We start from the raw sequence: 17301 nt of genomic DNA, 5'->3' as shown, positions 1-17301 counted from the left end.
TTTAAATTCAGCATAACTACAGATGCTGAATAAAAAATTAAAATTAATAACGCTTGGTGATGTGTTTAAATTCAGCATAACTACAGATGCTGAATAAAAAATTAAAATTAATAACGCTTGGTGTTGTAAAAGTATTAAAGTCTTTACATGTCCGTGTTTGGAATGAAGGGAACGCTGAAGCTAAGATATAATGACATTTTCACAAAATGAAGGATGATGAACTAAAGGTTACGTTGGCCTTTATTGGTTGTAGTTCTTGTTTGTTTCATTTTATAGGTTCATCTGTATCTAAGCAAATATCCAGACCCTAATGGAAACACAAGTAGACGAATTACTTTTGGCTTTATTTAAATTGGGGAAATGTTTTGCTGGGAATTACTTATGGTATAGATTTAGCATTCCTGATAGACACCAATGAAGAAGCTACAACTCAATTCAATGTTTCACTAACATACCAGCTTCTATCTTCAGTAGTTACACAAATTATTAAGAAACAAAACAAAACCCTGACATAATTTTTGAAGTATAATAAATGAAATATATAAATTTAGATGAAAGATATTAATATAATGGAAATAACGAAAACATGCAGATAAATCTCGATGGCAAAAGTTTTCTTTCGAGGGGACCCGGCATGGTCAGGTGGGTTAAGGCGTGCGACTCGTAATCTGACGGCCGCGGATTCGAATCCCTGTCACACCAAACATGCTCGCCCCTTTTAGCCGTGGGGGCGTTTATAATGTTACCGTCAATCCCACTATTCATTGGTAAAAGAGTAACCCAAAAATTGGCGGTGTGTGGTGATGACTAGCTGCCTTCTAGCCTTACACTGCTACATTAGGAACGGCTAGTGCAGATAGCCCTCGAGTGTCGGCCCGGCATAGCCAAGCGTGTTAAGGCGTTCGACTCGTAATTCGAGGGTCGCGGGTTCGAATCCCTGTCACACCAAACATGCTTGCTCTTCCAGCCGTGGGGGCGTTATAATGTTACTGCCAATCCCACTATTCGCTGATAAAAGAGTAGCCCAAGAGTTGGCGATGGGTGGTGATGACTAGCTACTTTCCAGTGGTTCTTAACCTAGGGGTCGTGACCCCCTGGGTGGTCGTTTGAAGTTTTTCCGGGGTCACGGAAGGCTTGGGAATTATTGGGGAAATCGCGGAGCAGTTTGTAGTTTTTTGGCAAGTGCCTGTAACTGCCCACCAATGAGAAACACGCTGAAGTGCGGCAGTTGAACCGCGTCTAGATTCTTGTTGCGCAACCACGTCTAATTTTAAGTAAAAATTGTCATATATTACAACGTTTTGAATTGCCTAAATATTTTAACTATATAATATTAATACATCGAACTTAAAATTTAAATATCAAAGTTTTCATGGTATTTAGTATATTTTCTCATTATATATATATATATATATATATACACATAATATATATATATATGTGTATATATATACTCTTCAAAAAAAGAAACGCAAAAGGCAAAATTTCAGACAGATTGTTAACAAGTTTATTCCAGGTAGTTCTGTATGACATGTGTGAAACTTTGTACATTCACTGCTGAACATCCAAAGTCTGCAAAGGCGAAGTCCACGTTCACTAGATAGCCTTCGAGTAGCTTTGCTCGAAATTTTAAAAAAATTATTTCGAGGGTACGTAACGTAAACACTCTGCTGCAGGTAACTCTAGCACGTGACGTCATTTGCGATAAAAATTAGTTTTGGTTTCGGAATCGTATTGTTAAATGTTCGTCTTGCGTGAGTACGAAAGCTATTCCAGAGGAGGTATTAAGTTTAAAACTGTCAAATTCTTTCTTTAATCTGAATTAATTTGTTATAAACAAGCTGTCTGAAGACTACTGCTTATCATGAAGTGCCATGAAGCAGCTCATCTACTTGCAAGTAAGTTACAATACATTACACTCTTAAACTAAGTCCTGTATTCATTCACGTTGTTAGTTTATGAATTTGGTGTTGCTAAAGTTAGGACTAAATGTGGGAACACTTAAAAAAAAACAAGCAAGGTGTACCAGTTGCATAGCAGTATGTCTGTGAATTTCGAAGTTTATTTTGTTTATCACATAAAATTCAATCAAGCGGCACAACATATTCACTTAAATGTGTTAATACACGCGACATGGTAGCTATTTTGCTTATGACTGGTATATCTTCGTCACTATTTAAATAGTCAATAAGCAGAGTTATGCATAATTGTATGTTTATTCGTGACCTTCCCAATTACCCTTTCCGCACTTATTCTAAGCGTACATTTTTTTTTGCTCAGTTTCTAAAGATGACAACACACATTTTCCTTTCATATTATTTGCGTGTGCAAGTATCATGCAAACATCTTCCTGTGTGCCAAATTCACTGTCACTAAGAATTACATCTGCGGACCATTGGCCCGGCATGGCCTAGCGGGTAAGGCGTGCGACTCGTAATCCGAGGGTCGCGGGTTCGCGCCCGCGTCGCGCTAAACATGCTCGCCCTCCCAGCCGTGGGGGTGTATAAAGTGACGGTCAATCCCACTATTCGTTGGTAAAAGAGTAGCCCAAGAGTTGGCGGTGGGTGGTGATGACTAGCTGCCTTCCCTCTAGTCTTACACTGCTAAATTAGGGACGGCTAGCACAGATAGCCCTTGAGTAGCTTTGTGCGAAATTCCAAAAACAAACAATCTGCGGACCATACATCTATTTTAGTTTAATCTTTTATATGACCACCATATGCCATATTGTACACAGAGAATTTCTGTTTTAGTCTCATTAGCAAAAGCATTAATTTCTGGAATTTTGTTCAACTGGTACAGCTTACTGTACTTTCAGGAAGCTGGAACAAGGCCAAAGTGTCAAATATTATGTTAATAATACATAATAACATACTAAAACGGTGAGCTTGCTCACAATAAATCCTTTTGTCAGAGATGTATAACTTGTTTCGTTTGTTTTCCTTTGTCTGACATGTCTTGTACACAGTATCCTATTGTAGTCGAACAATTGGGTGTATATGTTTTTGGTATTTTGTAAATTTCCATCTGTAGTTGGAAAGGGTAATAACAATGAGATTTTTCCAGGATCCTACACTTGTGTTTCTTTAGACATTCTTTTGTTAAGATTGGTTCTTCTTGAATTCTTACCTCCAGACTCAACCTTCTTCTTGTATCCAAGCACTGGAATTGGTTCTCAGGCGGGATTTGTTGTGGCATACAATTCTGAATGCTCACCTGAAGATGGAGACATATATACTACAAAACACAATATGATATTTATAAATTTTGTACAAGTCCTTAGTGCTCTTTAAGCTTCCTGTGTCTTTTGGTGGTGTCCCATTGTTACATAACAGTTGGAACAAGTATTAAAAGCCAAACTGTATGCTATCTAGAGTTGTAATAACGATACCACTATTCGTATGAGAAATATACTGGCATTATTTGATAACTATATGATTATGAAGCATTCTATACATTTTTTCGATTTATTCAACTTAGAAATTTATTTGTGGGTATTATTGGTGCCATTGGGAAATGTAATTGCCGATACAATAACGAAAGCATAGTTAACAAACTTTCATTACAATTTCAATAATTTTTCATGATTTTCTTTCGTATAAATGACGAAAATAGCCGCTCTTCCCTACCCTTGACGAAGAGAACAAATCTTGGATATCCATTATTTAAATTTATTGTTAACATAAAATAAAGCATTTCGAATCGATGAAGAAACAGTCTAAACTTATATAAAATGATATTCGCCACTGATATGAAGCAATCCCAGTATTCTTTCGAATACATAATAGGAACAAGGTAATCTCTGTTCATGTTAGCGATCCACAGTGCTAATCGTTTCTCGCTAAGTTTTTTGCTGTTCGTTTCCTGTTTAACAATAATCAGCTATCAACCTGTTGCAACACTTGTGAACAGAATAGATGTTTACCTTTGTGAAGTTTCTCTTTAGGGAACTTACTGTTTAAATCACACAAGTATTTCTCTATCGAGATTAGCCACTGTTTGATTTAAAGCTAAACTAAACTAAACTAACGTGGCAGGGGTTCAGTTTAGAGAGAGAGAAATTAGAAGAGTTCTCTCTCCAACTGGGGTGTTCAGGAACTTTGTAGTTCCTCTTCGTCCCCTTTCGTGGATTGTTATTAAGATTAAGTGGTGGTTTTTTTTTATTATTATTTTAATAAATTAATTATCGTTATTATTCTTGACTTTTTTGGGTGGAGAATGTCTCACTAAATGTTCTTTTGGGTGGAGGCAAAGGCAGCAGTGGAAAGAAAGGCCGGGACCTGTCCCGAAATGAAAAAGTTGGGCAGATGTGAACATGAATGTAATTCATTCAAATTCAGATCAAATCAAACAGCCCGATTCTGGGTCTGGCAAAAAGGTTGCCTAGGCTGGGATCTAGAAATCCAATGCCTGAAGAATTTGATGTGGGGGGAAACGGGAGTGCCCCGAGAAAACCCACTTTCACACGACAGGCGCCGAAAGTTTTGCCTGTCGTGTGCCCTGTACCTGAAAAAAAAGGAATTCATGTTAATAACATAGATTTTATTTATTTAGATTCTTTGTTGAGTGGATTGTAATTCTTGAAATATGTTGTAAGGTGATATGTATTTCGTTGGTGCACTTGATAATTTGTGTAGTGATGCCGTTAGTTTGTTTCTATTTTCTGCTTTTAGATAATATTTGAGAGAAAGTTCTGTTATTCTGTCTCTTATAGTTGGTAAATTACTAATTTGGTGTAGATAATTCGTTGGCGTAAAAGATGGTAAACTGAATGCGGATTTTAATATTTTGTTTTGTTGCACTTGGATTTTTTGGAGTGTGTTGTTTGACATATTGTATGTTACTTGACATCCGTACTCTATTAGTGGACGGATGTAAGCCTTGTATATTTGTATAATGGTGTTCGGTGCGCATTTCGATTGTTTACCAGTTATAGTCTTTAGATATGAAATTCTTTTTCTGATTGATGAGTGTATATTGTTTATGTGTTTTTTCCGTGTTAGTTTTGTGTCGAAAGTGACGCCAAGGAATGTGATGTTTTTGCTCATGTTAATGGTTGTGTTTCCAAGTGATAGTTTTATTTTTTCTAGATTTTTTCTTTGCTTCTTTAGTTTTCTATAGAAGGTGATTGCTTGTGTTTTTGTCGGATTTAACACGACCCTCCACTTGTTACTCCATGTTGAGACGTTGTTTAGTGATTCTTGTACGCGAGACATGGCCATTGCTGGGTTTCTGGAGGTGCTCCAGATTGCGATGTCGTCTGCAGAAGTAATGTCGTCTTGATTTAAAAGATGGCAGAAGACCAATATGATGCACTTATATGTGACGTCATGTGAATATTAAATTGCAGTCGACAACAGGGAATGTGGAGATTCCGATACTATTCAGCCTTTTCATCACAGGTTACATTTTAAATTTTACCTTTGGTAATCATTAAACAGTTGGCTTGCTGTATTATACCGAAATATAAATGAGATACAATACTATGATATTATTCACCCACTTAAATTGATTGAAGTTACTATATGATGTGTTAAAAAGAACTAAAAACATCTACATATGTAATTTGGATGATCATCTGCCTTACTTTATTTGCATGCACATTACTGTAAAAGGGACTAGACTTGGATAAGATGGAATATGGGGTCACGGTGGTTGTCCTAAGATGACGTTTGGTTTGGAGTACAGTCCACTCTCGGTGAGTGGAAAAGCTGGAGTCTGTAGTTTATGAGTAGCCTTTGAACCTCCCAGCAGAGGGTAGATATTTTATTCTACTCATATACACATGTTTTTTGGTAGTTCGGTATTTACTGTTTAATATATTTTTACGTACATGCAAACAATAGATTACACCGCAGGTCCTTTTACACATTAGCGTTTAGAAAAGTAAAAATTAAACCCATCTTATATTTTTCAGGAAACGATGGGTTCCCATCTAAAATTTTTCAGGTGACGACATCCATTACTGTCGGTGGTAACTTCATAAGAAAAAAAAATTATAAAATATCGCTGTAACTGAAACCTAACTTGTTTTTTACCAAATCTCGTGTATTGAACTGATGTAAGGTAAACATTAATACAGCATACATGAACTGTGAGTCGTGGCGTATTGGAACTTGGATCACCTGTTGAACTAATTATGGATTAAAAATTTTCTCTGTAGTATTGTCGTTTTAGTGATTTGATAATTATTTTTCTTATTTTTGCTGAGAAATTTTGTCATTTATTTCTCGTAAAAGCTCAATTGCAAAGGTGACATACATTATAATTCCCAACCTGTGTACAGCTAATCTATATGGATACCAAAATTCCATCAAACTGTTTTTATGCATTTTGTTCCTGGTTAACTGATTAATTATTTGGGATTAAATTTGATATTAAATCAAGCTTAAACATGATGACTTATTTTTTAAGAACTTGACATAGAGACCTCTTTAGAATGGATAAAACTGTTGTAGTGGCATCTCTTAATAATGCTTGTTTTTTTTTCTGTTATTAAGCACAGAGCTACCCAAAGGACTGTCTGTGCTACGACAACCACGGTTATCGAAATTCGGTTTCTAATAGTATAAATTCGCAGACGTATCACTAGGGGTGTTATAATGCGGAATGGATTAACTAACTAAGTGTATTTGGTCTGAAGGCCATCGCGTTAAAACAGTTCAACAACAAATGGATAAGAAAAACAAACAACAACTATGTATACGTGAATGATTTTCATTTGGTCTCAGAACTTCGAGAGAAAATCATGACATTTTATTTGTATATGACACAAACTGTAGTTGTGTGAGCACTTACACCCCCATGTCTTTAACCACTGCATTGATTAAGCTTTTAATTATCGCAATGTCCTTGTAGAACTGTGTGTGTTTTATTATAGCAAAGCCACATCGGGCTATCTGCTGAGTCCATCGAGAAGAACTGAACCCCTGATTTTAGCTTTGTAAATCCGTAGACTTACCACTGTATCAACTGGGGACCTTTGTAGACTTGATTAATAATAATGAAATGTAATGTCTTTTTTTATTTTTAGAACTCAGCCTTTGTAAAATGTGAGACAAAGTAACACGTATAAGTTATTTTGTTACATAAAGCCAAATTAGCTGAACTATAAGTTTTAATGGTAGTAAGATATTACCCTTTTTTCGAGTAATTTAAACATATTAATATATGTGTGGTAAAAAACAGGGTGTTCGGAAAGTCACTGTGCAGTTTTGTCTGTTAATAAATATGTAAGTGCACAGTGACTTTCCGAACACCCTGTATATATGGCCGTGATCGTGTAACGTTACATAATATATTACGTAACTAAAAACTTGATTGGTAGTTAAAAGAGTAAGTTTTAATTACCGTATCGTCCTTTTAGGATAAGAAATTGAATTTACTGACGAATTAGTATTAGGTGTTCTTTTAAGAATGAACGGATTAATTAATTATTGACGAGATAATGTGATGTACGAGTTATGACCATCTAGGAACATCCTCTCTACTTTATAGTCGGATGATTTAATTATAAATTAACATTCACTGTACTAATTAATGTTAAACTTTGTTTTTGGTGATGACTAAAATATAAGTGAGTAAATGAATTATTTATACATTATTTAATGAAACAGTGTTAAGTATCCTTTTCAAGACGATTTAATTAATTAATTATTGACATAGAGAGACATACACTGCTAGCCTAAATCTTAAGGCCAATGAACATAAAGAAACAATGCTTTTTGTTTGTTTGTTTTGGAATTTCGCACAAAGCTACTCGAGGGCTATCTGTGCTAGCCGTCCCTAATTTAGCAGTGTAAGACTAGAGGGAAGGCAGCTAGTCATCACCACCCACCGCCAACTCTTGGGCTACTCTTTTACCAACGAATAGTGGGATTGACCGTAACATTATACACCCCCACGGCTGGGAGGGCGAGCATGTTTAGCGCGACGCGGGCGCGTACCCGCGACCCTCGGATTACGAGTCGCACGCCTTACGCGCTTGGCCATGCCGGGCCTAGAAACAATGCATATTGTTTTCTTTATTGTTGTTTTGAATTACGCATAAAGCTACTCAATGGGCTATCTGTGCTCTGCCCACCACGGGTATCAAAATCCGATTTTTAGCGATGTAAGTCCTCACACATACCGCTGAGCCACTGGGGGTCTGTTTTTTCTATATATTCGTTGGCTTTAAGATTTTGGTCAGCAGTGTATATACGAGTCTTGATGGTCTCGCAACGTGCCCACTGGTAACAACATATGGGAACTATGTCATTATCTTTGATAACATCACCCCTCTCCAGCTTCCATCTTCATGTGTTCTGGCGTGACGGAACTTCGGGCTGTGAAATGGTTCGATTACTACTTACATTTTGATTCTAATGAAAGATGACGAGAAGCATAATGGTTAAATTTGTGAATAATAACCTTCTTTTTTAATACAGTTGTTAACATTTTGTGTATAGAACTTGAATCTGAATTTTATTTTAGTCATTTTCTTTACGTTTTGTGTCTGAAATAGGTTCTTAAAATAACAAACTTTTCTTCTAAACTTTATATTCCAGAAATTATCCTTGGTGTGGGTGTAGGAAGTACCACTGTGTTATCTATCCCCTTGATACTCTCTGCACTTGGTTTCTCTACCGTTGGTGTCACAGCAGGATCAGCTGCGGCCTTGTTTCAAAGTGTTTTTTACGGAGGATCAATTGCTTCTGGAAGTCTGTTTTCGTTCCTTCAAAGTATTGGCGCTGCAGGAATATCACTGCTTTCTAGCCTAGGAATCGGTTGTGGAGCAGGAGGTTTAAGTACTTTTCTAGCAAAACATACCGTAAACTCGTTAACTGAATTACTAATAAGAAAATTTTGTCCACCTGAATGTGTTGACTTGAGATAGGGGCAAAAATATTATTTAGAGTTATTGTAAATGTCCATAGTTGTCCTCAATTTGATTTTTTCCCTTCAAAAGGTTCATGATTTTGTTATGTAAGCCAAAAGAGATAAATATTTCATGAAAAAAATACATATTTTTGTCTCAACAATACTTACAAATATTGCTTGAGTTAGGTCATCTAATATTTAATTAAACGAGTAAAGTAGTAGGATTTATTAATATAATAGTACATAAAGACTGACTGAAAAGTTACTGCAAATAACATTAAAAATTTTTAGTTGTGAACCACTGCTGGCGATTAAAAACGATTACAATAGCAGCTGGTGATATTCCGGTGGTATAGATGTACTAGCATCTACATCTATGTAAATTTTATCGAAAACACTTTTGCAACTTGTGAATAGGAATTAAAAAAGTCTTATATGTGCCACCCCAAATTGAAATACAATATTGTAAGAAAGACTGAAAGAGAGCATAATATACACTTAACAAAATATGATAAGGAGCACAATGACTAAGTTCAAAAATTAGCATAGAACTATATTTTAATTTATTAACTAAAGAATTAATATGAAATTGCCAATTTAATTTTCGATCTAAAATAATTCCTAAATATTTAACAGAGGAAACTTGAGTCAATTTGGGACACTTACAATTAGGGTAAGTATAACAATCACTAGAATGATAAAAAAATAGAAGGAAAAGCTGGAATGACACCATAAAGGTTAAACTGAAGAAGAAAAGATTTAGATATATTTAAGGATAAGTCATTACAGAAAAGCCAATTTTTAATTTTATTAAGATCACTAGAAATAATGGCTTCATTAATTAGATTTGACTTACTATAAACAACAGCAATATCATCGGCATAGGCTTGGATATCTCCAAAAAACTGTTGGTAAAGAATATCATTTATATAAATGAGAAATAATAAAGGGCCCAGAACAGAACCTTGTGGTACTCCAACATTAATTGTAAGCCAATCACTATAATTATTATGGATACAAACTGATTGCTTTCTATTGTGAAAGTAAAAAAAACCAATCAAAACAATGCCTCTAAAACCATAATAAGATAATTTATTTAACAATATTTTATGATTAACAGAATCAAAAGCTTTGGCTAAGTCAAGAAAAACAGCAATTGGATGAAGATCAGAATCCAAAGCTTCTGTAATACTTCCCACAAGTTTAGCAACAGCAACCTCCGCTCCAAGCCCAGGCCGAAAGCCAAATTGAGAAGGAGACAAAACTGAATGTCTATCAAGAAATGATAAAATTCTAATCTTCATAGATTTTTCAAATAGTTTAGAGAAATGTATTAATAAGGAAATAGGTCTATAATTCGTAAAATCAGAAATATTACCAGATTTATAAATAGGAATGACCAATGATAACTTTAAAGCATTAGGAAACTTCCTTGAGTAAAAGATAAATTAATTAAAAAAAAGTCAAAATTGGTGCAAAAAAGATTAGCATTAGCTTTCAAAATCTTAACCGAAACACCATCTACACCATTAGAAGCTGAATTTGATAAGGAGAAAATATTATTCATAGTTTCAGATACAGTAACAGGATATAGGTAACAAGAAGAAGAAACAATATATTCTGTTTTGGGTTTAGCATTCTTAAACAGGTTATGATAATAAGTCCATTTAGTCTTACGGGTCAAGCTAACAACATAATTCCTTAAACACTTAAATCTAATCTTTAGATAAATATCATCAGGAAATTGATGTACTTTCTTTTTTAACTTATCTCTCATAATATGCCACGATTCAAGGAAAATAATTCATGGCATAATTTTTTCTATTTATTTTGTAACAACTTTAAAAATGTATACCTTGAATAACACTTTTCAATAGTTTAATCAAACTGCAGTTGTATTAAAAAGTATTTAGATTAACACAGTAACCAAATTTCACAGTAGTCTACAGTTGATTGTATTATGAAGATGTATCTGTATTCGTGTACATTTATGCTGACAATTTGCAATGCTTCATAAATTCAGCTTAAATATTTTGCCTGTCTTTATGACAAGTATATAATTTTTACTTGAGGAAAGAGAAAATATAAAGACACCTAATACATCATTTTATTAGTGTCTTTCTAGAAAGTGCTACTCCATATACTGTTTGTGTTAGTAAAGAGACATGTAACATTAAACTTAGCAACATTTTTATCACCTTTTGATGCCACATTAAAGATGTAGGAAGTTTCTATTTTCCTTAATATCTTTTGATACTTATAAATTTAAAAAAACGTAATGGACAGTTTAGACTTTTTGAAAACCATATTTTGTACACAGTGAAAAAGTATTAAAATGGAAATATGGTCATGAAAAAAATGTGGTAACTTGCTTCTGTCAACTAACCCTTGACCTTTTGCTAGGATACACAGGCATGGTTGTTTGCTGTTCATGGTAACTGATAAAACTCAACGTGAGTTATCGATCTTTTTCCTAAAAAGAAGTTCTCAGAAATGTTTGATTGTACAAAAAAACATTTGTTCTAATTCAACTTTACTGCACTCATAAACTAGGAAAGAGTCTTCTAGTTGATCAGACATAGTACTTTTTCAAACTTGAATTTCAATAGCATATTGTTTAGAATAAATCTTGCATTATCAGTCACATATGGGTATGTAATTATGCTTTAGAATATTTCACTGTCAAATTAACAAGAAATGTTTTGCATAACCAGGGGCATAGATTTTTTACACCGATGGTGGGATGATTTTTGCAGCCACTTATGTGGACTGTTCAATTTGCAAATTGGTAATCTCTGATTACGTGAACCTGAAAGCTGTAAACATGCAGTCACAGAGTAATCTTTTGTCACAATACTTCAAGGTTTCCATGTAGGTTTGTGTAAGTGAGGTGTTGTGAATAGTTTTCGAAATGTTAATAGAATAAAGACAAATGTGTCACAACTTAACTGCCACATGAATTTATTGCTGCACACTGCACAGTATAAAAGATGGTCATTATACTTGACAAGGTTACTAATAACTTACATTGCATGAATTACGTTTTCAAATATTAATAAAATTAGTAATTACCCTTGATAAGTTTATATCTCATGAAAAACTGTTCATGTTGTTTGATAAAAATAATTAAAATGTCTTTGAGAACTCTTGAAAATTACACATCAATACAATGTAGCACATAATTATTCATACTTTTCATTGAAGTAAGATTCATTTAGTCCTCTAGTCTACATGTTCCCAAACGTAGAACCCCCTTTGTGATGATCTGTTTATGAATTATTTCATAAGCCCTTCTATATTTATCTTGTCGATCTCATCTTTGTGAGTGTGACAAACTGCTACATAGTTGAGGCAGCACTGAGACATAGTTGACCTTAACCACGTCTTCAACCGTCTTTATGCAGAAAAGCTGTGTTCACATTCGCAGCTGGATACTGGATATACAAGTAAAATTTTCATGAGAAGAAACACTTCACTAAACATCTGCTGGCTTGTTTCATGCATTTTACAGTAAGCATCCTTTGCACCTTTCAGAGATACTGCTTTTGTTGTTCCTTTGAACATGGGCAACTGAAACTCGAGCCATTGTGCAGAGATTTCTGGATAGAAGTTTATAACTGAGTTGTCAATCTTGCCAGATGTGATTGTGTTCTCAAGTGCCAGATATTGCCTCAAGTCATTGTTGTCTGCATTGAATCTAGTTGTCAGATGTTCTATGACTGTATCCACAAATTCAAAATATTGGCTTCTGTAGTAATCTCTAGCTGTTGCAGAATGGTGTGCTGAGCCATCACCTGTGATCCTTCTGGGGGTCTGCAAATGCGTGGTAGTTCAATAGGCACCAGATTTAGGGAAGTTACCTTTTTCTCAGCTTCATCAAATATCTTGTTGTAATTTTCTTCTGTTCGCAATACCCGCAATTGCTCAACTGTCATTGCAGATGCTTCAATCATGCCAGATACTGTCACTGATTTTGCTTGGAATGCACGGTTTAGTTCCTCTAATGCAGCTAATGGATGCTGAGACATCAACAATCCTAAAACTGTCTTTCCTTTGTCAAATCTGTCCAGCAGAACAAGTGCTTTCACTGCTACATCTGATTTTTCATTTGCTAATTCAGACAAAGAATCAACAATGTCACTGTAGTGAACATTTGCACATGTAATTGCAGATAGGAAGCACAACCAGCGTGTTGGACACAGTGGGCAGATGTATTTAACTGGACTATTGTGGCTGTCTGATGATACAGTATTTTCAAATATTGTCTTGTATTTGCCTGACCTTTGAAGCAAGACACCAATTTCATGTACCCACTGGATAGAATCTCAAACACATTCATAAGCCTCAACTGCATGTTGCATTATTAAATTAGCCTTGTGTGCTCCGCAGTGAAAAAACAAAGCTGATGGTTGCTTCTCTTTTATGGTATTGTCATGCTATTAGTTGTACGTATGGATGATATGACTTTCCACAGTGTATCTGTGGAGTGTCCAATTTTTCATTACTACACAAACTTGTTTCACAACTATCTGGTGGTTCATGATGTGCAATAGTTGTACAAGCATTTTCAGACTCTTCCTCTGATGAACATGGTATTTCCTATGTATGGCAAGTTTCTATTCCTTTGCTTGAGGTTGTTGGATATCTGCATCTGCATTGTTACTAGAAGTACTAGTAACTGGCTTGCAGAACTGTCCAATATCGGAAAGATTCAGACGCTTGCTTGTCATTATTGGAATCTGTTTCCCAGATGATTCAACAGGCTAAAATACAGTCTTTGTTGAAAAACTCTAACGTACAACGAACGAAGATGGAACAGAATGGAAGTAGGACTGAACTGTAAAATGTATTTAAGTTGAACGCACAAACCTCACAGTGTCTACCGAGCTGACTGACCGCCTGGGCATTGCTGAGACAATAATGTGTGCCAGTTACAACACAAGTAATTGCAAGTTTCTCGAAAAATACTTAAACAATCACAAATATATCATATTTCTGTTAAAGCTCATCAGAAGGCAAACACGTTGTGATATAATGTCTATAAGCACTTCTATTAAACAATAACTATCAATACAATTCGAGTAGAAGCTTCATGCTGTTGAAATTGCTCTTTTTGTGTTCTAATTATACAAGAAAATACAATATTTTTACCATCTATGATAAGAGAATATATCGTTATTTTACCATAAAGCACCAGCACTTTATTGGAGGGCGGTGATAATCTGAAATTTCATGGATTAATAAGGGCCACAAACACAGGTCTAATGAGCCCTGTTGTAAAATCGAGGCTCAGACTAAAGGGGACTGAGTGGTGTGTTGTAGGGCTCGTCTGGATCCAAGCGGTCCGAACCTGTTGTTAACTGTACACTATGGTCAATGGATTCGGCAGCTAGGGAGAGTAAGGCGTTCGACAATAAAACCGGCTAGACATGCATAAGAACGAATGGCGTAGGAAATCCACACAATATACACATAAGATTGATGCAGCTACAAGCCTGCCAGATCTAGATCACAGGAATTTATGCTTGGGAGTAATATTTTCGAATTTCATGCTCTGTTCAATCTGTCATGATGAAAATTTTACTTAATCTTACACTACGTACAAGACGTAGGTAGATTCTGCGATAGTACTTGCAAGCCTTGCATGCATACTTAGGCCTACTGACTGATACTTACGAACTATTGCTGAGATTGAAAAGCTTAGAAGCACTCCTATATTAAAAATGTGCATTTCGGCTACTGAAAAAGCCTACATCTAGGCCAAATTATGCAATTCGATTGGTAAAAACACGAGGATCACAAGAACAAACACAGAATTTGTAGGCCTGTGATGCAATAAAACAATTCAACAGACCAAACTGTAGGAGGGATGATTGTATGCACCATACCCCTCACCTAAAATGAAGGGAGGCTGTATCCCCCCAGGATCTATGCCCCTGCACATAACCCCAACCAAGAATGAACTGGTTTTAAGAAAGAAATATGCTTCAAGATTGAATAAAAGCACCTGTGAACAACTCAACAGTATATACCCACTGCTTGTAATTATTTATTTGTTAGGTGACACTTCAAACAAGTTAAATTTTCATCAATGAAGCATTAGTAAAGACAATTCATTTACAACAAACTAGTGTTAACCTGTAGAATCACAATGATAAAGTAATGTAAAATGAAATTTAGGTAAGTAATATACATTTTAAAATTATGTAAGGTAACAGAAGCATCAAAAATTGTTACCATGTTCAAAAGGAAAAAATATTCCTCTGGAATGCTAACCTGTTTGTGAAAAGTAATAGTTTTGAACTTGAAATTGATCTATATATCTTTAACCTTGATTGATTGATATTTTAATATTTTTATTGGTGATAAACATATCACAATTATTAATGCATTTCTCTTGAAGAAATACTAATGCTTTAGTATTATTTCATGCTCCGTTAACAGTGATCATAAGCAGTTTATAAATGTGATGAGTGTAATGCCTATTTACGTTAAGCAACATTAAGCTGATGTTTATTAATGCCATCATGAATACAGTAGTTTATCATGAACAGATTTGCAAGTTGTTATCCTGAAAAAAAATCCGTAATTACTCGTGGGCCTGCATTGGCTCACTTATCGGCTGTAAATAACTTATTGACAACTTGACAAGCATCATTAATACGAAAGTATAAAATACCAATCATCCAAGTACAAAAGTTTTGAGTTAAGTACAGAAAACGATGTGCAATTATTTGTTACAAAACTATTAGGCAGCTTGTTCTGATATCTCTCTTTCTCCCACACACAAGTACACATATTCTTCATGAAGTGTTCATCTTATCTAAGATACAGGTGTACAAAACACGAGCATTTGGGGAAAGCTAATGGCACAGAAAGAGGAGGGAAAAAGAGAATATAGCAACAAAAATACTAAACCAGTGAATTTATTGTCCTCTAGTGCTGAAAGCATCATTAATCAGTACAATGGAAACAATAATATAGGTACTAAATCTCTGGATACTGATGGTCATCAGTCTCATCAGATGAAATTAAGATTTTGTCCTCAATGAGAAAGTGACAATATTATAACTGTCAAACAAGATTGTGAGAAAAATTCACATAGAGACTACGATTTTCAATGCTCATGATTGTTGACATCCTAAAATTGACTCGAGCACTTACCAACAGGAAGAAATCAATTATTTCAAAGGCCTTCCTGTTGTTATCATTGGACAAAGGTTTCTGTTGAAATGAGATTAAATATTTTTTATTTTGTCAGAGGTTACCTCTTGCCAGTAGATGGATAAAGATTTCAGTTTTATAAAATCAATTCTGGGAGACAAGGGTAAACATAAAGACTCTATTGTATCATAAACAACTGTATGTAGAAATGGTTAAAAAGTATGTTTTTTCCAATTACCATTGAAGGGGGGATGTCTTTTTATACTGTAATCAAACTGTTTTCAACAGCATTGGAAACCTCTTTGCTACCAAAAACATGTTACTCTGATTGGGAACAAGCTCACTGAACCAAATTTGTTGTTCGTAAAACTAAAAGCAGACAAATGAGCAAGACTTTAATAGAGTGAGAGGAAAAGTACTGGAACAAAATTCTAGAGTGTATTTTTTCATAATCAAAAAGGTTTTATTGTTCAAATGGCTAGCATACAGAGTAAGTGTTGAAGTACTTGGTTCATTGCATGATGGCAGTTACTTCGGAATGCCAGAGCTATTGGCTGATTATGATACATTTATTACTGAATACATTAGAAAATGTTCACGTAAGGGAAAAGGTCATTATCCAAGAAATTGAAACATCCAACTATTATTTAGTGCCAACTGTTTTGACTTCAGACATATTCCACATGGATTAGCTGTCAATAATCTTTAGATACATTCTAGATCAGGGGTCCCAACAGGTGGGTTGCCAAGCCTTGGCAGGGGAGTCACGTAGCCTTGTTAGAAGTAGCTTGGGATAACATTAATTTTATTTCATCAATTACATTTTCAAGTTGCGAGTACCAAAAGGTTGGGAACCCCTGTTCTAGATGATGGCAGTGTAAAGACATTGCCACATTCTTATCAATAACACAGGTGTAGAACTTGGTAGAATTCTCAATAATTTCTTTGAGAATAATGATATAAGAACTCAGGCTTGTCATTGGCACTCATGACAATATATCCAATATTTAAGCATGCAAGCTTTAATCAGAGAGAAAAACCCTTTGGCAAAGAATGTGCCATGCTTTGCTCTTCTGTTCAATTTGGTTGCACAGTACAATATGGACTGTTGCACTAAAGCTTGTTTATTCTTTGCCTTTGTGTGTTTTTCTCAGTTTCAATCTTCTGATGGAAGTGCCTACATGATGTGTTTCAAAATCTATGGTTCTCGTTGAAAAAGAAGTTACCTCACACAAGATGGAGCACCTAGAAGTTATCTGATACAAGACGGAGTGT

General features: G+C 35.1%; 1 protein-coding gene across 1 annotated transcript; it reads left to right on the top strand.

Moving 5' to 3' along the window:
• The first annotated feature begins 1687 nt into the window (after window positions 1-1687).
• Window positions 1688-9006, top strand: LOC143250672 (interferon alpha-inducible protein 27, mitochondrial-like). The gene is made up of 2 exons (XM_076501563.1): window positions 1688-1898; window positions 8550-9006. Exons 1-2 carry the CDS (start codon window positions 1865-1867, stop codon window positions 8876-8878), a joined length of 363 nt encoding a protein of 120 aa, XP_076357678.1. The 5' UTR covers window positions 1688-1864; the 3' UTR covers window positions 8879-9006.
• The last annotated feature ends 8295 nt before the right edge of the window (window positions 9007-17301 follow it).

The sequence above is a fragment of the Tachypleus tridentatus genome, chromosome 5 (assembly GCF_004210375.1).
Source record: "Tachypleus tridentatus isolate NWPU-2018 chromosome 5, ASM421037v1, whole genome shotgun sequence".
NCBI lineage: Eukaryota > Metazoa > Arthropoda > Merostomata > Xiphosura > Limulidae > Tachypleus > Tachypleus tridentatus.
Note: the sequence above shows the minus strand (reverse complement) of the source record. Positions and strands in the feature narration are given on the sequence as shown.